Below are 19,113 nucleotides of genomic sequence, written 5' to 3' on the forward strand. Positions count from 1 at the left end.
GAACTACCAAGTGGTTTATGGACCATAGTTTTGGATCATCTGAAATTAAATTACATGTACTGATCCTCATTATTAAATTATCTATTTACTCCCACAGGGGAAAAATCCTTAAAATGGAACTAAGGCTGGTAATACATTTTTATGAAATATACAAGTAGCTATTTATTACACAGAATTTAGGAGTTCCACAGAGATACTGTACATTAGATATAACTTCCACAAGATCTTTCAAGGAAATAATAAAATGCACAATGGTCCTTCTAATATACACAGAAATTAAAAAAACCGACCACTAAGTAAAAATAGTCCTAGACATTTATTTTGTGTGAGAGAATTAATGTCTAAAGCAAGTTTGAAGTTAATATATTAAGCTGTATTTGAGTTCTGCCATATACGATACATTTCAGAAATTTCTCAAAGCCCTATAATTCAACAGCAATTTCTCCAGCTAAGCTGAAACTTTTACTTGGGTGATGGTGGCAATAGGTGATGGGGTAAGATCTGAGTAGAACCCATTCACAAGATGCAAGACAGAAAGTAACTTTGTTCAGAGAGCTGGAGGGAGTGGGACTGATCAGGATCAGAATGAAAAAATGTGTTAGGGCTGGTCTACACCCAGCCGCTAGTTCGGCGGCTGGGGATCGAAGTTCTGGGTTCGACTTATCGCATCTGGTCTGGACGCGATAAGTCGAACCAGGAAGTGCTCGCCGTCGACTGCGGTACTCCAGCTCGGCGAGAGGAGTACCGTGGAGTCGACGGGGAGCCTGCCTGCTGTGTGTGGACCGCGTCTGAACCGCGGTAAGTTCGAACTAAGGTATGTCGACTTCAGCTACGTTATTCACGTAGCTGAAGTTGCGCACCTTAGTTCAACTTGGGGGGTTAGTGTAGACCAGGCCTTAGAGTCTTAACTAGGGAGGCATGTAGAAGGTGAACCACCATCAACAGTGCCACCTAGTGGTCAGGGATGTATGGCAGGTCATCTCCCCATTGTAAATATAGTCCTGTCCTTCGGTGCCCCGAAAGGGATTCCAATCCTTTCCTTTAGCACAGGGACTTGGGATCTGGGCCTTCCCAGGCTGGGTTCTCCCCCAGGGTGAAGGCTCCTGTGGTCATCATGTCTTCTTGGAGTGGGTAGAGGAGCCCAGGCTCACTCTCTCCACTGGGCTCCAGTCCAGAGCCCAATGGCGGACAGCTACGCTCTGCATCTTGGGGTGCTATGCAGCTGCCCCCCTAAACCACTTCCTACCCAAGTCTCCCTCTCCCCAAAGAGTAGATCAAAGAATCTCAAATAAAGTCTCTGACCTGCACACTCAGTCACCAGCCTCTCCTTTGTAGGTTTGCTCAGGTCTGCATTGTCTGGTCTCGGGCAATGAGCTCCTTGGCAGCACTTCCCCCCCAGAGCTCAGAGCAGTGCTCTGCTCTCCCCTTCCACTGCCTGCCCCCCTCTGAGGTGCTCCACTTCCTGTTTTAAGCCCTGTTTCCAGCTTGTGCAGGCTTTGCAGGTGGGCCACCTGGGCCCAGAGCTGTTCTTTAACCCCTTGCCCTCCAGTATGGGGTTTGTACATGCTATCACAAGTCACTATTGTGGCTTTTCTCCATAATAAAACACAAAAGGTGAAATCCTGCCTCTTTTGAAGTCAATGACAAAACTCCCATTGATTTCAGTGGAGCCAGGATTTCATCCAAATAACTTGCCTCAAAAGGAAAATGTTATTAGAGTACACTGCATAGTAGAGCCCTGCACAGGACTATTTTTTAATCCCAGTCCTACCCGCTCCCGCTATTATGGCAGCTGGTCCTGTGGGACCCACAGATCCCAATCCAGCCATAGGGCTCTACATTAGTCCTACATAGAGCTCTGCTGCATAGTGACAGAAACACATTCAGACAAATAGATTTGTATCTGCATCAATACTTTCTATGATGAGTATATCGTGGGGGAAGAGATTATTAGATGGGTGGAGGGGTAATGGGATACTTGTAGCTCTGTTGCTTGATAACCGCTATATTTTAGGAATTTGTCCTAATTATAAACAATTTTCAGAATGATATTTTATGAACAAAGAGGACTGTCTGGGTGCATTTTTATAAACCTTGCACTTGCAATTACATTTGCATACTCCACTATCTTCCCCGTCTTTAATCTAATCTTCTCCTAATCCATGAACCCTCTCAGGAGAACCTTCTAATTATGATTGTTTTATCTACATGTAATCACTTCATCTTTTTTCTGGTTTATTAGTCATAAAAACTGCATGTGCAAATGGGAGAATAATGAGACCGGGTATTATTAGCCATATCTGAGTAACTTTAACTGGTTCTAAGGTGGAACTATTCTTTTTTGTAATATTTCCTAAATATTTCTCTTTCTCTACATGAATAATGATTTTATTTGATGGGTGAGACAGAAATCAGCAAAAATTTATTTGTCCCCACCTCACAACAGGGTTTTTAATTTCATAAGAAGTGCAGTTTGGTCCTGATGTTGAAATCTGTGAAGTTCTGCCAAATATCTATGACAATTAACCCCTCCCCCTTCCCCCAAAAAACCTTAACACAATAAAAATGGAAGAGAGGGAAGACTCATCCAGAAGGAGGTGAGATTCATTCTTAGATTTATAGCCAGAATGGACCACTGTGATCCTCTAGGACATCCTCCACAACACGGGCCACAGAACTTCCCTGAATTAATTCCTAGAACTCGAGTATATCTTTTACAAAAACATCAAATTTTGATTTAAACATTTCTAGTGATGGAGAATCTACCACAACCCTTGGTAACTTGTTCTAATAGTTAACTATCCTCACTGTTAAAAATTTACCTTATTTCTAGTCAGAATTTGTCAAACTTCAACTTCTAGCCACTTGAACTTTTTAAGCCTATTCAATCTTAGAATCACATCTCGTGTCTAAGCTCCTGAAAGACAGCAAACTGTCCTATTGTCTGCTTGTCTTGCAGAATGTTCTTTTCATTCTTCTTAGTATAGAATCCCTGACAAGGATTCTCTGCCTCCCTGGGACAACTGGAGATCTCTTCGTGGGCATACTTGTTTTGTTTATAGCTTGGGCTGAGCAGCGACCCACAGGTGTGTTCTGCACACCTTTCCATTCCATTCAACCAGCTGGATCTTCAGAGATTCCTTCCATAGTTCCCACTGAGGACCTGGTAATGACTGGAAACCTCTAGCTGTGTGAGAAGCTCCTAGCTCCAGGTTTTCTTCTCTTTGGTAGTCACAGTATGCCCATTCCTTATCTGCTTCTGGCTGTGTAGATCATCATCTCATCCTTTTGCCTCTGGTGGTTATCAACTGCCAAGCCTCCTCTCTCATTTCCTCTCTCTATCTGTTTCCTTGGTGGCCAGTTCATTTCTTTCTTTGAACCTGAGGTAGTGAGGTTTCCAAAATCTGCTCATCCAAGAACTCCTTAGATTCTCCACAGTATCTACTCCACTCCAACAACCCTTTTTTACAGCATAGTCACAACTTGTACTTCATACTCAGGAAGTCCCTTTCTCTGGCTTCAGTCAGGAAACAGAACATGGCACATCTGTTGCAGGTCACAACCACTGTTCCATCACTAGATCGTGGTATCGTGCATTGTACTGTTCGTAGAAAGCTAGCCTCTGACATTCCTCCTCTACACCCCCTCCAAAACTTTCATTTGCCACTACTGTGAGATAGTGGAATCACTGAAATCAAAGTTTAAAAGAAAAACAACACTCCAGAGGGATTTAAGGCAACTCATTGACTTCAGTAGGACTACCCAAGTACTTAAACTTAAGAATGTGTTTTAGTTCTTTGCTGGATCAGGACCAAGATGCTCAGAACCTGGTAGGCCTGAGTGCTAAGATCATTAGCCACTGACAACTTAAATAAGTTCCACACCACTATTTATAACCTTTGCTGCTTGAAACACCCCTGAGAGGAGTGAGAGAGAGAGCGCGAGCAAAAGAGTTTCCTCCTTTTAGATGAAGTGCGCGGGTGAAATCCTGCCCTTAGTGAAGTCAATAGCTCAACTCTCAGAGTACGCCTACATTGCAATAAAATACCTGTGGCTGGCCTGTGTCAGCTGACTCAGACTCGCAGGGCTTGGACTACAGGGTTATAAAATTGCAGTGTAGCTGTTCGGACTCAGGCTGGAGCCTGGGCTCTGTGACCCTCTCCCCTTGTGGGGTCCCAGAGCCCAGGCTCCAGCCTGAGCCTAAATGCCTACACTGCAATTTATAGCCCTGCAGTCCGAGTCCCGCAGCTGACCTGGGCAAATGCAAGTGTTTTATTGCATTGTAGACATGTCTTCACTGACTTCAACAGAACCAGGACTTCACTCCAAGTGACAAATACAAAATTATACTTCTGCCCCAGAAAGAAAATATCATAGCAAAAAGAGAGACTTTTATAGATTATCAAGACTTTGTTCTGCTTAAGAGCTCTTCATTGACAGCAAAGACACAATATTTTGCCAATAATTGTGACTTAACATGCTTGCTCTATTTCTGGCACCTCGCACTTGTTCTTACAAACCCCAGAATATTATATCAACACACCCCTTCCTTCCCATAAAAGCTAACATTTTTGTATCATTGTTATTAGTCACGCCCAATAAATGATGTAAACCAAAGATATTAACTGAGCTGAACCATGCTAAAATTGTGTGTGTGTGTGTGTGTGTGTGTAAGTGTAAGAGAGAGAGAGAGAGAATATGACAGATGAATTTTAATTCCCAGACACAATCAAGGCCAGATCCTGTGAAACTTTGCTTGCTCAAGCATATCCACTGGCACACAACAGTAAAACTTTGCAGGACCAGGCCCTAAATTTATAATGTTATCAATATAATTGGCAGCAACAACAGTAATTAGTCTAGCACTAAGTTAGAGGAGGTAAGAGACGATGATAGAATACTAGCACAATTGCCATTACTGCATTTTCCATCTCTTCTGCCCTCCTTCAGTTTTCCATTTTGTTGTCTGATTGATTTTTTATCTTTTCTTTTCTACACCAAACTTTTGTATGTGAGCAGGAAATAATTATATAAGAATGCCCTTTCCACCTCTTATGAATTCTAGAATTCAAGCAAAAATGGACCCATCAGCATAACTCATGTTCATCAGCCAAACAGATGAAATATTTAATTTATTTCAATCAGAGTTCCAGATTCCTACCACCTCTGAAAATGAAGCCCTTATTTAGGTGCCCAACTTTAGGCACCCAACTTAGAAAATATGTGCTTTGGTGTATAAAATATAATGAGCCTTAGATGGTACTCTGGGTCACAGACAGCTTTGCAAGACTCGAACCATCAGACTGCACTAACCAACCATGCAAAGCCTTACTAATTGCTTAAAAGACAGAGGAAAGTCTTACTGTATAAAGGCAATGGGGATCATTTGTGTCTTCCTCATCCACTGCCTCTAGTTCATAGTCTTCATATAGAGAGAGACACAGTTAACAAAATGAGAGACTAATCAATTTGCATGATGGCACAATTGAAATACTACCAAGTTGCAGTTGTGTTTGGAAACACATTGCTTTAAAAATAACACAAACACAAAATAGAAATTGCCCCCTGGATGCAAATATCAGCCAATGGTCTTTCTTTGTGTGGGGACTGTGGAGACGGAACTAAATCTTCCATGTGATGTGTTGCTGAACTTTAAATATCCTTCTTTTTTGGCTTATACAAAACTATCAGTGTGAGTAATTACTCTTTTTTTCCACACTAGTGTCTAAGTTGCTAAATGTTCATAATATAATTGTTTGACAGAAGAATGCTCCCTGGCAAGCTAACTAAAATGATAACTAGGGATGAAAAAAAGACAAGATACTCATTTGAATTTCTTTTGATAGAGAATGTTCGCTGAACATTTCTGTTGCAAGAAAATTATGTTGAATCAATTTAAGTTTATACCAAGCAAAGTACAAAGGCCATCCATTGCTGTTGTGATACTACTTTGAGGAATGTCCAATTAGCATCAAAGTATAAAACATATAAATACTGCTTTGTCTTTTTATATCTATTCATTCTATTTTTTTTTAAACCATGGTCAGATATATGAGTCTCTTAAACAAAACAGACAATAGTAAAAGCACACGGGACTACCATATTTATAGTATCTTCTAAAGGCTAGATTTTAACTAGTCATGGGATAAAACCCCAAAAAGCAAAATTTGTGTTTTAATTGTACCCCTAACTCCCTGATATCACCCTCTAGCTTAGCCCAGCTGAATTTTTTTCTGTACAAGGCAACATCTACAAGGGAAATAACAGAAACCCACCCCTGTATCTTCATTTATAAATAAGTGTCCAAATCCTCACTCATGACCAAGAAGTGGGTACAACTAGGAGGAGGTAGTGACTACAAAGGTGGCTTAAAATAACCTTTGTACTTGCCCTGAATCTTGACTGAGTCTTTGTTGGGCCAGTCCCAGCTTTGAATGGCCACACTAGGTTGAAACATCTCAGGCAGAGAACACTGCTCACACCCCCTTTTCCCAGGTCAACTCCTCTACTCAAGTGGCCAGGAGGGTGTGGGGTACAGAAGCCTCTATGCGGGCTCTGTGCCACCAAATTATCTCCCTATTTGGGTATGACCCTTCCTTGGCCAGCTTCAGGCCCTTCCTTTGATCCAGCAGCCTAACATGCAGTGGCCACAGCACAGGGGAGAATTTGGCCCAGGGAGCCCTGAGAGGAAGGTTATTTCACTGAATCAACATAATTCACCCTAAGCCAATCTTTAATATTTTCCTGAGTGCAGTAATTTGTGTCAAACTGCACTCAGTTTGGCACAGTAATTGGAAGGCAGCTATATCTTATGCATCATTTGGAGTTTTAGCTAGGAAACCTTAGCTGGCAGGCAAGATTGTGTTGCTCTTTTGAGTTAACACAGGTTGATTGTATAACCTACTGTGTGTATGTGCCTATGGAAGAAACAGTATTTAATGTCTTTAATTCCGACTTTCAAATGAACTTTACTGGTAAAATAATTATTTTGTGGAAAATTCCCATTGATCCAGTATTGACAAGGAGAAACTCAATTCTGTGACAGTTGACTATGTTTCAGTTTCTTTTTAAACTTTGTAATTTATTTTCAAAATCCTTTTTAGTCACCCTTAGTCAATAACCTATTAGTGGAAAGCAAAAAGGAGAAAAGTAGCATTCCTCTAAATGGAAAACACTCAGAATCTCTTACCAGCACAGTCACCACACGCAGAACCACCCCACGCATGTTATTCTCCAGTTTTCTGTCTGTTAGTGACCCATTCAGACCAGTGAGAGGATTCCAGCAGCCAAGCTGAAAAAGAAAATATAATTTGTCACCTCATTGTCCATAACATTTTGTCAGTCATTCCTGTTATGGAGCTTTAAATGGGAGCAACAGAAAACCTTCCAGAAAAAAAGGGATGGAAAGTCAAAAGGGGGTTTGCCCAGAGACTCATTTTTAAAATGCAAATTAGGAATATCAGTTTCTGCTTTTAAATACCATGTGCAGTGTATGACATCATCCAGGGCAGTGGAGGATATTCATTGCTTTAGAAGGGTGAGGACTTCTGAATTAACGAGGAACATTTAAAATGCAAGATGACTGTAACAATACCTACACCTCACTTCCAGTGATACACTAATTGGGAAAATAGTAGCCAACATAATTCTAGCATGTCATTTGCTCCAGCACATGTTTTCTAGTGGAACTTTGAGAAAAAGAGTTACATTAGCTTTAATTAAACCGCATATTGTTCATTGATAAAGAAACGGTTACCATATTTAACTAAGCTAAAAGTCTCATTTAAAGGTGATTGAGGGAAAGATCATATGACGGGAAAACTGTAGTGTCCATGGAGGATCTGTAATAGATGATGCAAAAAAAGAAAGAATATTTGTTTACTTTGTATAAATAATTAAATATTCATTAGATATTAATGCCCTTCTCCTTGGGATTTCCACTGGCTAGCTTAAGCTTCTGGGAATCCCTTTCTTAGGTGCCTAACTCTTTCCATACAATGCATGGGGAGCCAGGGTGTCTAACTTGGGGATGTGAATTCCACTGTGCAAGAGGGTGCATAGGAGTTAGGTATTGCAACACATAATTCTCCTTTGTAGCTCTACCCCTAAATCACTATCTTTAAGATTTATGTTTTTCCATACCCTCCTGGACTGAGAACATGCTTGGCATTGGCCCATTTCTGCTCCCACTGAAGTCAACAGGAGTTTTATCATTGACTTCAAAGGGAGCAGAGTTAGAGCAATGCTGAGCAGTCTGTGTTGATGTGCCCTTACGATTACATTGCAGTATGTTTGTTTACAGTCTCCCAACACCATTACCTTTCTGGTAAGCTTCACCAAGCAATCTGATTCAGTTGAAAATTATATTTGTTAAATCACATTACTAGCCACAGCACAATGAAGGGTTTTAATTCAAAATATTTACCTAGATGTATACATTTTGTCATAAGATGAATCATTACCACCTTACAGTGTTAATACAACCAATCGTTCGATAAAGTCTGCATATTCTATACTAAAATATTTTAGAAAATGGTGCCAATTGCTAGGTTCAGCTGTAAAAACACATTAAATTCATTCAGTGATATGTCATTCTTAGTTATATAAAGAAATTAATTAGAACTTAGAGCCAATTAGCATATCCAAATGTGCTGAAAGTCTAATTACCATAGATATTGTACTCTTGCCAAATATAAAACCCTATGAAGTTTGAGAAGAGCCTTTGTTCCCCTTTGAGGTCAGCTGAAGTCCGTTTTTAATTATGTTCATTAACGTGTACATTTTGTATATAATTAACTTTACAGCTCAATCCTTTCTAGCATTTTTTTAAAACAATACCGCTATGAACTAAGCAACGGAAGTTTATCAGGAATCTCTTTTTCCTGTTTAAAAGGTACATTTTGTTTTCAATTATGTTTATTTAATTTTCAATTCAATTATTCCTTTTATGCAGTATAGTCATGTCCAAGACGTATGAACAGACCCTTGCCAAACTAAACTTGATGTTAATTTCAGGGATGGCATAGCTGAAATTAGGTGAAAATCAATCAACTTTTTATTGATGACAATTTGAATGTGTTTTTGTAGCAGGAGTGACCATATCTATAGCTGAAACAGAAAGGTACATTACCAAACTCTGAGCATCCTGCATATATTTTCCTTCAGTTATGCCACTGGCCACACCAGTTTCAAAAAACATTTATTGTGTCCTCACCTGCTTTTCTTAAATACTGCTCTTTCCTTGTTATACAGTTAAAATGACAGCATAAGTCAACATTTATTAAGCAATACAGCAATTTTATGTTAATTCTGGGTTGATCTGTATAGCAACAGCAGATGTCAATATATGGTTGATGGGAAATGTTGACTAAACACAGTATTCATCTTTGGCATCTCCAGATGGATTCTGTGATTTGAAGTGCTTCGCACCTTAGATGTTGTTTCTTTCATTTATTTTCTTGACAAGTGTCATTCTGGTACACATTTGGAGATAGAATGATGAAAGTCTTAAACTTGTCAGTGTTTCACTTCATTTATGATGTCTTTTTGATCATGAGCCTGGTAGCTCAGTTCCTCTTCCTGTTGTTACTTCTGCTATGTTAATATTTCTTTTATTTCACTGTCAGTGTTGATCACTTCTCTTTCTCTCATGGGCCATTTCTACATCTTCAAGAATTCTGGCCTCTGTGGGTTGCCAGTTGTGGAAGGTCTGTGATTATCAATCTTCTTAGATTAGTCAAAATGTATAGTTTTGCAATTTCAGGACACTGACTAATAAGAAACTTGGAACACAATTAAATGTGCAACACATTCACTATAGAATCTCATGTTCTGCCTGCTCATCTTCTCTGCCACCTCCATGACCATATATAGAACACAAATATTTCTTATGACAACAGTGAATTCTAATGGATAGGCTTAGGGAGACTAATAATCTTTTGGCACAGAGCATCAACTCAAGTCTACTGATATAAACCCATTTTGTGACCACATTGTGTGATCATCATAAATAAAAATAACCCAATAATAGTAATGCATTACTTTAATGTAGTGCATGCCATTCTAACAGATCCTCAAGTGCTCTACAAACTTATGATATAAAAATACCTATGGATCACTTAATCCAACACTGCAGCCACCCTCTGAAGTTAAATATGGCATGCACATCAACACTACACAATACTTTAGGGTGGGACACAATTAATAGAAGCTGCAGGAGGAATTTGAGACAAATGTCATTACCACATCCACAACTAGAATTTGGTCAAGACACCATGATTAACATGCCTCTTCTAACACAAAGTTCCTTGGGATCTTCAAAGCACAAAAGTGGTCAAGTTTTTATAAGCCATCCAAAAGTCAGCATTGCTAGCATCATTCTGAGGAACTGGTTTCATAATAATTCGGAAAAAAGTCACTTATTGAATAATCAGCATGACTTTCTTCAGCACCACGGTGTTTCCCTTTCAAGTTTCTGCCTGGCTGCAGATAGTTAGTTTGTGAGGTCTTATGAGATCATAACCTAGGGTGGTTATAAATGCTGTCTTAAAACTAGATAGATACTTCCTGCTTTCACTCCAAACTCAAAAGAGTGGAAGAGCAGAAGCCTTCAGTTACACAGGAATAAAACTTTAAACTCTCCGTAGCTGAAACGTGTGTGGCAAAGACATGAAATTGGGTACACAACAACAACAAAAAATAATGGAGGAAGAAGCATGAAATGATGTGGGGGCTTATTTCTTTAACATCTATAAAGTTTGCTCTGACTTCAGTCTGAGCAATATACTGGAATAAAAAGGAACATCAATCTAATTTTGTGTGGAAGGGAGGTTCTTAGCCCTTATGGGTGAGGAAGAGTGTCCCACGCGGGTGCAGAGATTCAATTAAAGGGTAACCCTAGTTCAGGTCTGTGAATCTGGCCCCAAGCAATGAAGAAAAATGGCTGTAGTGGCTCAGCCATATTTGCAGCAAATAAATTGATTGGGTAGTAAAGTGAGAGCCTTAATCTTCCAGAGCTTGATTAAAGGAACAAGTGGATTCATAATGATTTCATATTAATATTGTATAGTGGCAGTTATAAATTTTTTCCTAAAATTATGTTAAATATTTAATTTTTTCCTTCACTGGAGCTTAGACAATAGTCAGCTAGTAATGGTGATATTAAAATCTCATCGAACATATTGTGTTCAACACACTGTTTAATACACATATACAGTATAGCAGTTCTTGCATCTCTTACACGCTATATCGGGAAGGCTATAGAGTTCTGTACACGCATTTCTTTTTTTTTTTTTTTTTTTTTACAGTTGTTTTATTAATTTAATTTGCCTTTAGGCTAAAAGGCACATCTTGCACCCTTGAGCTTTGCAGTGCTACTTTCAAGAAATTTTAGAAGTTAAAAAAGAGAGTGCAAATACTCAAACCTAGTTTTGTTTCTAATAGTTTCTGTGGATTATAATAGTCTAATCTTTCGTATTGTATCTTGGAGCCAAGTACCAATTGTCTAAATAAGAGTTTCTTTCTTTAAAGCCATAACACATGCCTTTGGGACTTCGGTACGCTGGGGGCTGCAGTCACCTGTGTCCCTAAAATGGTCTGAAAAATCATGATTGGAGCAAAAAGGCTGAAAAGCAAGCTGTGGCTGGCTGGGTCGGCAGCTATAAGAAAGGGCCTCTACCAGGCTAACAAAGGAAACATACATTTAAAAAAAAATCATGCCGCCTCCTGTGTCTGTGCGTTATATATAAGGTGGCATATGGCATCCAAGTATACAGAGTAAAGGAGCAAGAAGTGGTGAGAAGATGACGTATGAGTGAGTGTCTCAGAAGATGAGTGACAGCTGACAACTCTGGTTTTAGTGTTTACAAGATTTCACTACATGTTGGTTCAGAGGGTTCATGCTATCACATGTTCAATAGACCATGGAGCAAAAAAAATCGTGTCCAAAAATTTTAATAGCTTTTTGTGTGTGTGCCCGCAAACACTGCCTTTAAGCAGTAACACTTATTCTGTAACTGTAAGAAGATTAATGAATACCACATTCATTGAAAATAAGCTCATTGATGTTTGCATATTTTATAGGATCTTAATAGTACCAAATAAATTCAGGTTTGTATAAAATTTAAATACAGCCACTTTTGATTCTTAATTGCAAATGCTTGGCTCCAATCTCATTAAAACTTATAATAGCTTAAAAAGGCATCTGTCAGCCTAAATCATTTAAGTTCTAAAGAACATTAGGGTTTGTAATTGAACTTTTCCCCTTTCAAGCTGTGCCACATTGCATCTTTATGAAATCAAAGAGGAAAAGTGCTCAGACAAAGATACTATATTCAACTCATATTAGATCACAAGTTATAGGATATTTGTATCATAGTAAAACCTTTGATCAAATCTGATCAATGGCAAACAATGAGAAGTACCGTTTTTCAGTGAGTTCTGTGCGCTCCCTCTCTGCAGGACACAATGAAATGTGCAATGTACCCTTCAGTTTATCAATTCCCTCATAGTAGAACGTTCTTCAACAGTCTCTCTGCTCACCACTCTACCTAATAAGGTGCATTTGGCTTATTTGAGCTTTCAGAAAGGGCTTGATCAAGTGGAACAGCATCATGAAATATTTTCTCTATTGAAGGGCTCAAAAATCTAGGGACACAACTTAAAAAAAATAAGGATGTTAATAGTAAAGAGCAAATGCAGGAAGCACTATTTCATTCAAAGAGCAATAAGCATATGAACAGGTTTCCAAGGAAAGTCATCCAAGCAAACTGTATGAGTAAGACTAAGACCATGTTTACACTACCACATATGTTGGCAAAACTTATGTTGCTTGGGCTGTGAAAAAACACCCCCCTGAGCAACATACATTTTGCTGGTATAAGGAATAGTATGCACAGCACTATGTCAGCGGGAGTCCCACCAAGATAGCTACTGCCGCTCCTTGGGGGTGGTTTAATTATGTCGATGGGAGAGCTCTCTCCCATCAGCATAGAGCAGCTACACGAGAGATCTTACGGCGGCGCACCTGCATCGGTACAACTGTGCTGCTGTAAGAGCTCTAGTGTAGACATAGCCTAAGCAGCAGTTTGGCACTTTTCTAAAGACAGAAATGGTTGAGGAATACTGCTGCAAAGCTGGGAGCCTGGACCTTTATTTTCTCAGGTAGAAAACATAGTACACAGGCAACAAATGTGAAACTCCAATGTTCTTGAAAGGAGAACAGATTTTAAATGAGAGTAATGTATCAGTTAATCCTGAACAAAGACAGACACATAACAGAGGGAGCACAGAGTAACTCAGTCCTGCGTTACACAGAGCACGGGTGTACTGCCATGAAATTGCTCCTTCCTAACAGCACATGTACAGCCAAAGTGAGTGTGTGGAGCAGCGCACTTTATTTGCAGGCTGAGGAGTGCAGTTATGTCTGTGTCTCCTCAGACATACCCACTGACCGCTCCCCATCCCTTTCTTTATTCATCAGAGAGAGGGAATGATTAAATGTGACCAAATGCATCTCTGTGTTCAAATCTTACACAATAATCTTTGTACAAAAATATGCCTTGTGAGGTATCATTTGAAAACTAATAACTCACTGGTCAATATCATCATTATATAATGTTGCTACACACATTTTATGTAAAGTTACGAATATATGCTGAAATCATGACTGAAGTGTGTTGACTAGACTAGTCAGGGGAGTGGGTAAACCTATTTCAAAGACAATGGACAAACTGATGCTTCGAGCCAGGTGTCATCAAAATTGATGGGAAATTAAACATTAAGTGGCCATTTTTTGGCAAGGAAGAGGGGCTGGAACTAACAGATCTGCATCTTCACAAACAACAGCATGGAAGCTCTTTCACCATCAGACTCTCTGTTTTCAGCCCCTCAGTTAGAACAAATGTCATGTAAAGGTATCCTGCAGGATAATGCATTTCAAATGGTGACTAAACTATAAAAGTGAGGGGCACAACACCCCAATTTATCTCTCTCCTTTTCCATCTCTCTCCTTATCCATCTCTCTCTTTTTCACCTAAGAAAACAAATGAAACAACCTTTGGACTTTGAGAACAGATCCTGATCTGAAATTTGAGCAGACCTGCTGCTGGGAGCCTGTGGTAAGAATTGTATTGTGAACCAAGTCTAGTTTGTTAAGTTTTAGCACTGGGAAGCATTTTATCTTTATTTCTCTTGTAACCATTTCTGACTTTAATGCCCTATGCTTGTACTCACTTACAACCTCTCTCTTTAAAGAATAAAACATGCTTATTTAACTATAATCAAAACTAACTCAGTGGTGTGAATTATGTGGTTAACTCCATTTGGGGAAACAAATTGTTGTATATTGAACCATTAAAAGGTCAATGGACCTAATATATCTGGACTGTCCAGGAGAGAGCTGGACAGTGTAGAACTGGGAGTGTGTTGGGGTAACCGTGCAAATGGTAACCAAGGCTGCTGGAAGCCAGAGTGTGGCTGGTGTTTGGTGACAGGCTGCTAGGGTCAGAGTTGCTTGCCCAAGGCTATGACTATACACACACACTAACGGTGTGTGACCTGCATGCTGGCAGGCTGTTTGTGAGTGACCCAGGTGGGAGTTATAGCAACAAAGCATTGCGAGGCACCTCAGGTTGCAGGGCAAGGGTGACACAGTCCCTCACTGATGTAGATTGCATCCCAGAATGTCACACTAAGCTAGGAGCAACAGGCTTACTATCAGTGCAGACGCTACAACTTATTTGCAACTATATCACTGGATTGCACAACTTTGTACTCCTTGTTATTCAGCATGAAAGACTTGCAGGCTCATTCTGAATGAACTGTACAGAGAATGAAAATGTTTTAACTAGCTTGAGCCACTCCCTATGGATTATGCATGCCCTGCATGGTTCCCATTCTTTGGGACTAAGATGTCACTGCATCCAAACAACAACCCCAATGGAAAAACAGGCATGTTTATTTTTGTTATTTGAGAACCAACAGTTCACGTGAAATACATGACATGTATTGTGAGTGTGTATAAGAACAGAGATCTCCATGACAACGGGAAACTGACAGAGTCATGATCCTAATATTGTTCTCAAACTCTGTGCCACACAAAAGATAACAAGATAATACGTCCAGCAGCAGTACCAGATGATAAACCACTTTCTGCTGGTTGGCTATAATCCCAAAACACAGAAATGGGAAATGTAGAGATTGAAACAATCTTTGCTTACACATAGATCAATACCCTGTTCCTAAAACTCAGGATTTATTCTCAGTGTTGTCAGAAAGAAAGAAGTTTACTAAGCTGGATCTGACACATGATGCTGGCTAGTAAATCAAAGCAGCTATTTGTCACCAATAGGTTAGAAAATATTATCCTGTTATAACCAAATACAATAGGGTGCCACCAATTTTTCAGTTCATTACGGACCAGATAATGCAAGTAATACATTGGATCATATATTTTCTGTGGATTGGAAGTAAAGAAAATGTTTCCCCCCAAGATACTGCAACTTACTTAGGAGATAGTATTGATGATGAAGCAATTATCCAGTAAAAGAAAAACATGAAGCAATAGAGGTAGTAACAGTATGAAGGAATGAGTTGGATATTTCTCCAAGATCTGTGCACAGAGAGCAAGCTCTACTAATGGATCTCTTCTCTCCCATGCATGAGGGGGCTGAGGGGATAGCCTCATTTTCCTCTTCTTGATGTTGCGAAAGTCCCCATGTGCTCTGTTTGAGGTCCTGTATCTATCACTGGTCACAGCTTCTGAAGGGAATAATTGCAGCTACCCAAACCCAGACAGACTTGTTGGGAGTAAGCATGGTTGATCCACAGTGTGCTGTAGCTCAGGACCACCAGGAAGGTACAGGCATGAGGCCTCATATGTGAGGGGGTTGCACTCAGAAAAGCCAGAGGAGGGGTCAGAGGTGCTGTTAGCCTTGAATCATGACAGCAGCATGGAAAGAAGACAGCATGACTGTCATATCTCATGGTGAATCAAAGATATCCTTTCAAGGTTGCACAGGGAAGTACAGGTAGCTGTAGAATTCAATATATGAATGGTCTTTCCTGGATGTGTTATTTAGGTTGACTCAGGCTGTAGCTACAGAAATCCTCACGTTATTTCATTTAGCAGTAAGCATTATTACTCAATTTTACAGATAAGGGGAAAACAAACAAACAAACAAACTAGAGCTAAAGCATCTTGCCCAAGCTGACAAAGTGTGACAGATGGGATCAGAACTCAGCAGTTCAACGATCCCACTTCACTTACTAACTGAGATGACTGGAGAAAGTTGTTACATCTTTTGGAGCTACTACATTCTAGCTCCCAGTGTTCCAGAAGCAACTACAAATGCAGTTTCACTCCTTCCTCTAGGTGCAGCGAAGATGAAAATGCCTGTCATTTTTGTGGCTAATGAATGTTCTGATAAAATCAATCTGTTCATGTCAGCATTGGCTCCTCTTCACCACTGGCTGTGGCCTGCCTATCCTTTGTAGAGTGTACATGTAGATTCTACTGGAAAAGGTAACTCTAAGACACTTAAATGCCTTAGGCTGAGACAGTGCCAATGTCAGGCATAGTCACTTCCAAAAACCAGCAGGTATGTTGGAAATCCTCTTGGCTGCTTCACGCTGCTATAAAGCAATGTGTTTTGGAGGAATAGCCAGTCATTGTACACAAGCGGAGTAGATTCCAAACATCCATTTAATTTCTTCTTTACTTTTCCTCTTTATTTTTCCTCTTTTTATTTTTGTTATTTCTCTCCGCTCCATTTTTCTTCTTCTGCAATCCTTTAAATTTCTGTGTTTTTTCTGTGTTTTTCCCCACTGTGTTTTTGCTGCTCTAATATTACTCTTCATTTTTATGTGCATATATGCAACTCTTAATAAATGCAATAAATACAGTGAGATCAAATTGGTTTTCATCGTAGACAATGGGCCTGATTCTGGAATCATTGATACGAATGCACCTCTGTTGGCTTCAATGAAGTTACTACTGCTTATTTACGCTAGTGCAGGTGTGATCAGAATCAGGCTCGTCAGGATTCCCAGAAATGAAGTTTAGTTTGCAGATCTTCAGAAGTGAAAGGCTAGTGCTGTAACCCATTCCATCTCTCCTCCCTTTTTTTGAAATTATAAAGACAAGGGTTCTTCTGTTATTCCATTCCTATTTAAGGGCTTGCTTGCATAATTACTCCAAGTCCTGAGTAAAAGACAACATGCAGTTGTGCTGCCACAGGAGCAGACCAGACAACAAATTGTGATTCAGAGAGTCATAATTTTGTCTCATGTTTGCTTCAAAGGGTGGAAGTAATCTTGGTCAGCCTAGCACAAATTAGGAGGAAGAATCAAGGTTCTGCTGGCCACTTGCATGGGAAAGAGTGTAAGAGTCTATGGAGGCTGCTTTCTCCCCGCATTGTGACCTGCTTTGCCATTAGCCCATGCTGAGGAATGAAGGGAATTTTACGTGTTACTCCCTTGGGTGAGCATGTAGGGTGAGCCAGAATCTCACCCAAAATAATTATTAAATGGATTTACTCAAATTCAAAAGAGAACTAGAACTACGACAGTTTGTGCATCTCACCCAGAAATACATTTGTGCTCTCCCTCAGAAGCAGTCAGGTATGTGTGAAGTGGTAGCAAAGTAATGGTTCTAACTTAGTACTGACTGGACTTCACTGTTCGTCTGAAGAAAGAATGTTTGGATTGGAAAAGGAGGGAACTGCAAGGGATTATTATTATTATTATTATTATTATTATTATTATTATTTTGGCCTGGAAAGAGAAACACCTTTCAAGGGACTGGAGACTGGAATGGCTGATGTAGTCAGTGTACAAACTCACTGCTCTATACAGCGAACGCGTTTGTTCTTATTACAGTAAATAAGCTTGTCAGAACAATCTACCTATCTTAAGCATTTAAATCGCAAGTGACATGCAATAAAATACACGATAGGTTTAAACAAAGAATCCTTGTGGAAAATAATAAACCATTAGTTTAAAAGATCAATTGACAACTCTAATAAGCTATCTCCAGAACAGCTGAATCAGTAAAACACATTTTTATTACAGAGGGAAATTGCTGCTCTAATGTCTCTAGAGTTTGCCACAAAAATAAATTAGAAATATATCCTAGTGATTAAACTGTAGAAATGTATTATAAATCCATCTTGTATGGGATGGGAAATATATTTTCCAGTACATTATATTCCAACAATAGATCTTGCTTAGTATATACAATTCTGAACTTGTATAAAGATGATAATTTTAAGCCAATGAGATGGTTAAATTACTTTAACATTACAAAGCTTCTTTTGAAAGATGTTGCTGCACATGTGGCAGTGATTATCTAACCATCTTGATACTTATGTACTCATCACAAAAGTACCTCTTCCACAAATGCTGTGATTTAATTTAAAGGGATACTGTCAATTTAAAAATCACACTTCTATCTGAAAATGCTTTATTTTTGTAACAAGTAACATCTTTATAACTTGTCATTTATTAATAAATTGATATCTGGCCCCAAACCATCTAGCTGTGCATAATATTTATATTATCTTTGTACTCCTTCCCCTGTTCCTTCCCACTGTCTTTTGCACCCCCTTGTTGATCTTGTTGTGAATTTGATTGTAAGCTATTTGAGGCAGGGGCTGTATTTCCTAAGTGTTAGTAGATCACCTTCCTTCCACAATGAAACCTGACTGGCACCTTTGTCTGCTATTATAATTACAATCATATGAATGATTACCTACATTCATCTATACATGAAAAAAGATTAGATTTTTTCTCTTTTTTTCCCCAGCTTCAGCTACTCTGTGCATTTGACAACAGCACTTTACAATGCAGTATTTATTTCGTGCATCTGACAGCAGTTGCACTGTTTCCCCTGTATAATGAATTACGCCTTGATTCAGTTTGTGGGATGGGGGATTCTCCAACCCACTTCCATGGCCTGCCCTGGGTATGTTTGTATAGTAGTCCTGCACTATACTTTTGAAAGTAAATATTATTAGCCCCATATAACACACAGGGTATAGAAAGAACAGAATCCAGGAGTCGTGTCTCACAGTAACCTGCTCTAATCTAAAACAGTGGTTTCAACCTTTTTCCATT

At 39.4% G+C, this 19,113-nt stretch overlaps 1 protein-coding gene across 1 annotated transcript in view; it reads right to left on the minus strand.

Annotated features, from left to right (window-relative positions):
- Positions 1-19,113, minus strand: part of GRID2 (glutamate ionotropic receptor delta type subunit 2) — a 1,014,260-nt gene that overhangs the window by 212,622 nt on the left and 782,525 nt on the right. The window contains exon 9 of the mRNA XM_024197621.2: positions 7,190-7,291. Within this exon, the coding sequence (XP_024053389.2) occupies positions 7,190-7,291 (102 nt within the window). The remainder of the gene's footprint in view (positions 1-7,189; positions 7,292-19,113) is intronic.

Source organism: Terrapene carolina, unplaced genomic scaffold, assembly GCF_002925995.2.
Source record: "Terrapene carolina triunguis isolate 2854851 unplaced genomic scaffold, T_m_triunguis-2.0 Scaffold789, whole genome shotgun sequence".
In the NCBI taxonomy this organism is placed as follows: domain Eukaryota; kingdom Metazoa; phylum Chordata; order Testudines; family Emydidae; genus Terrapene; species Terrapene triunguis.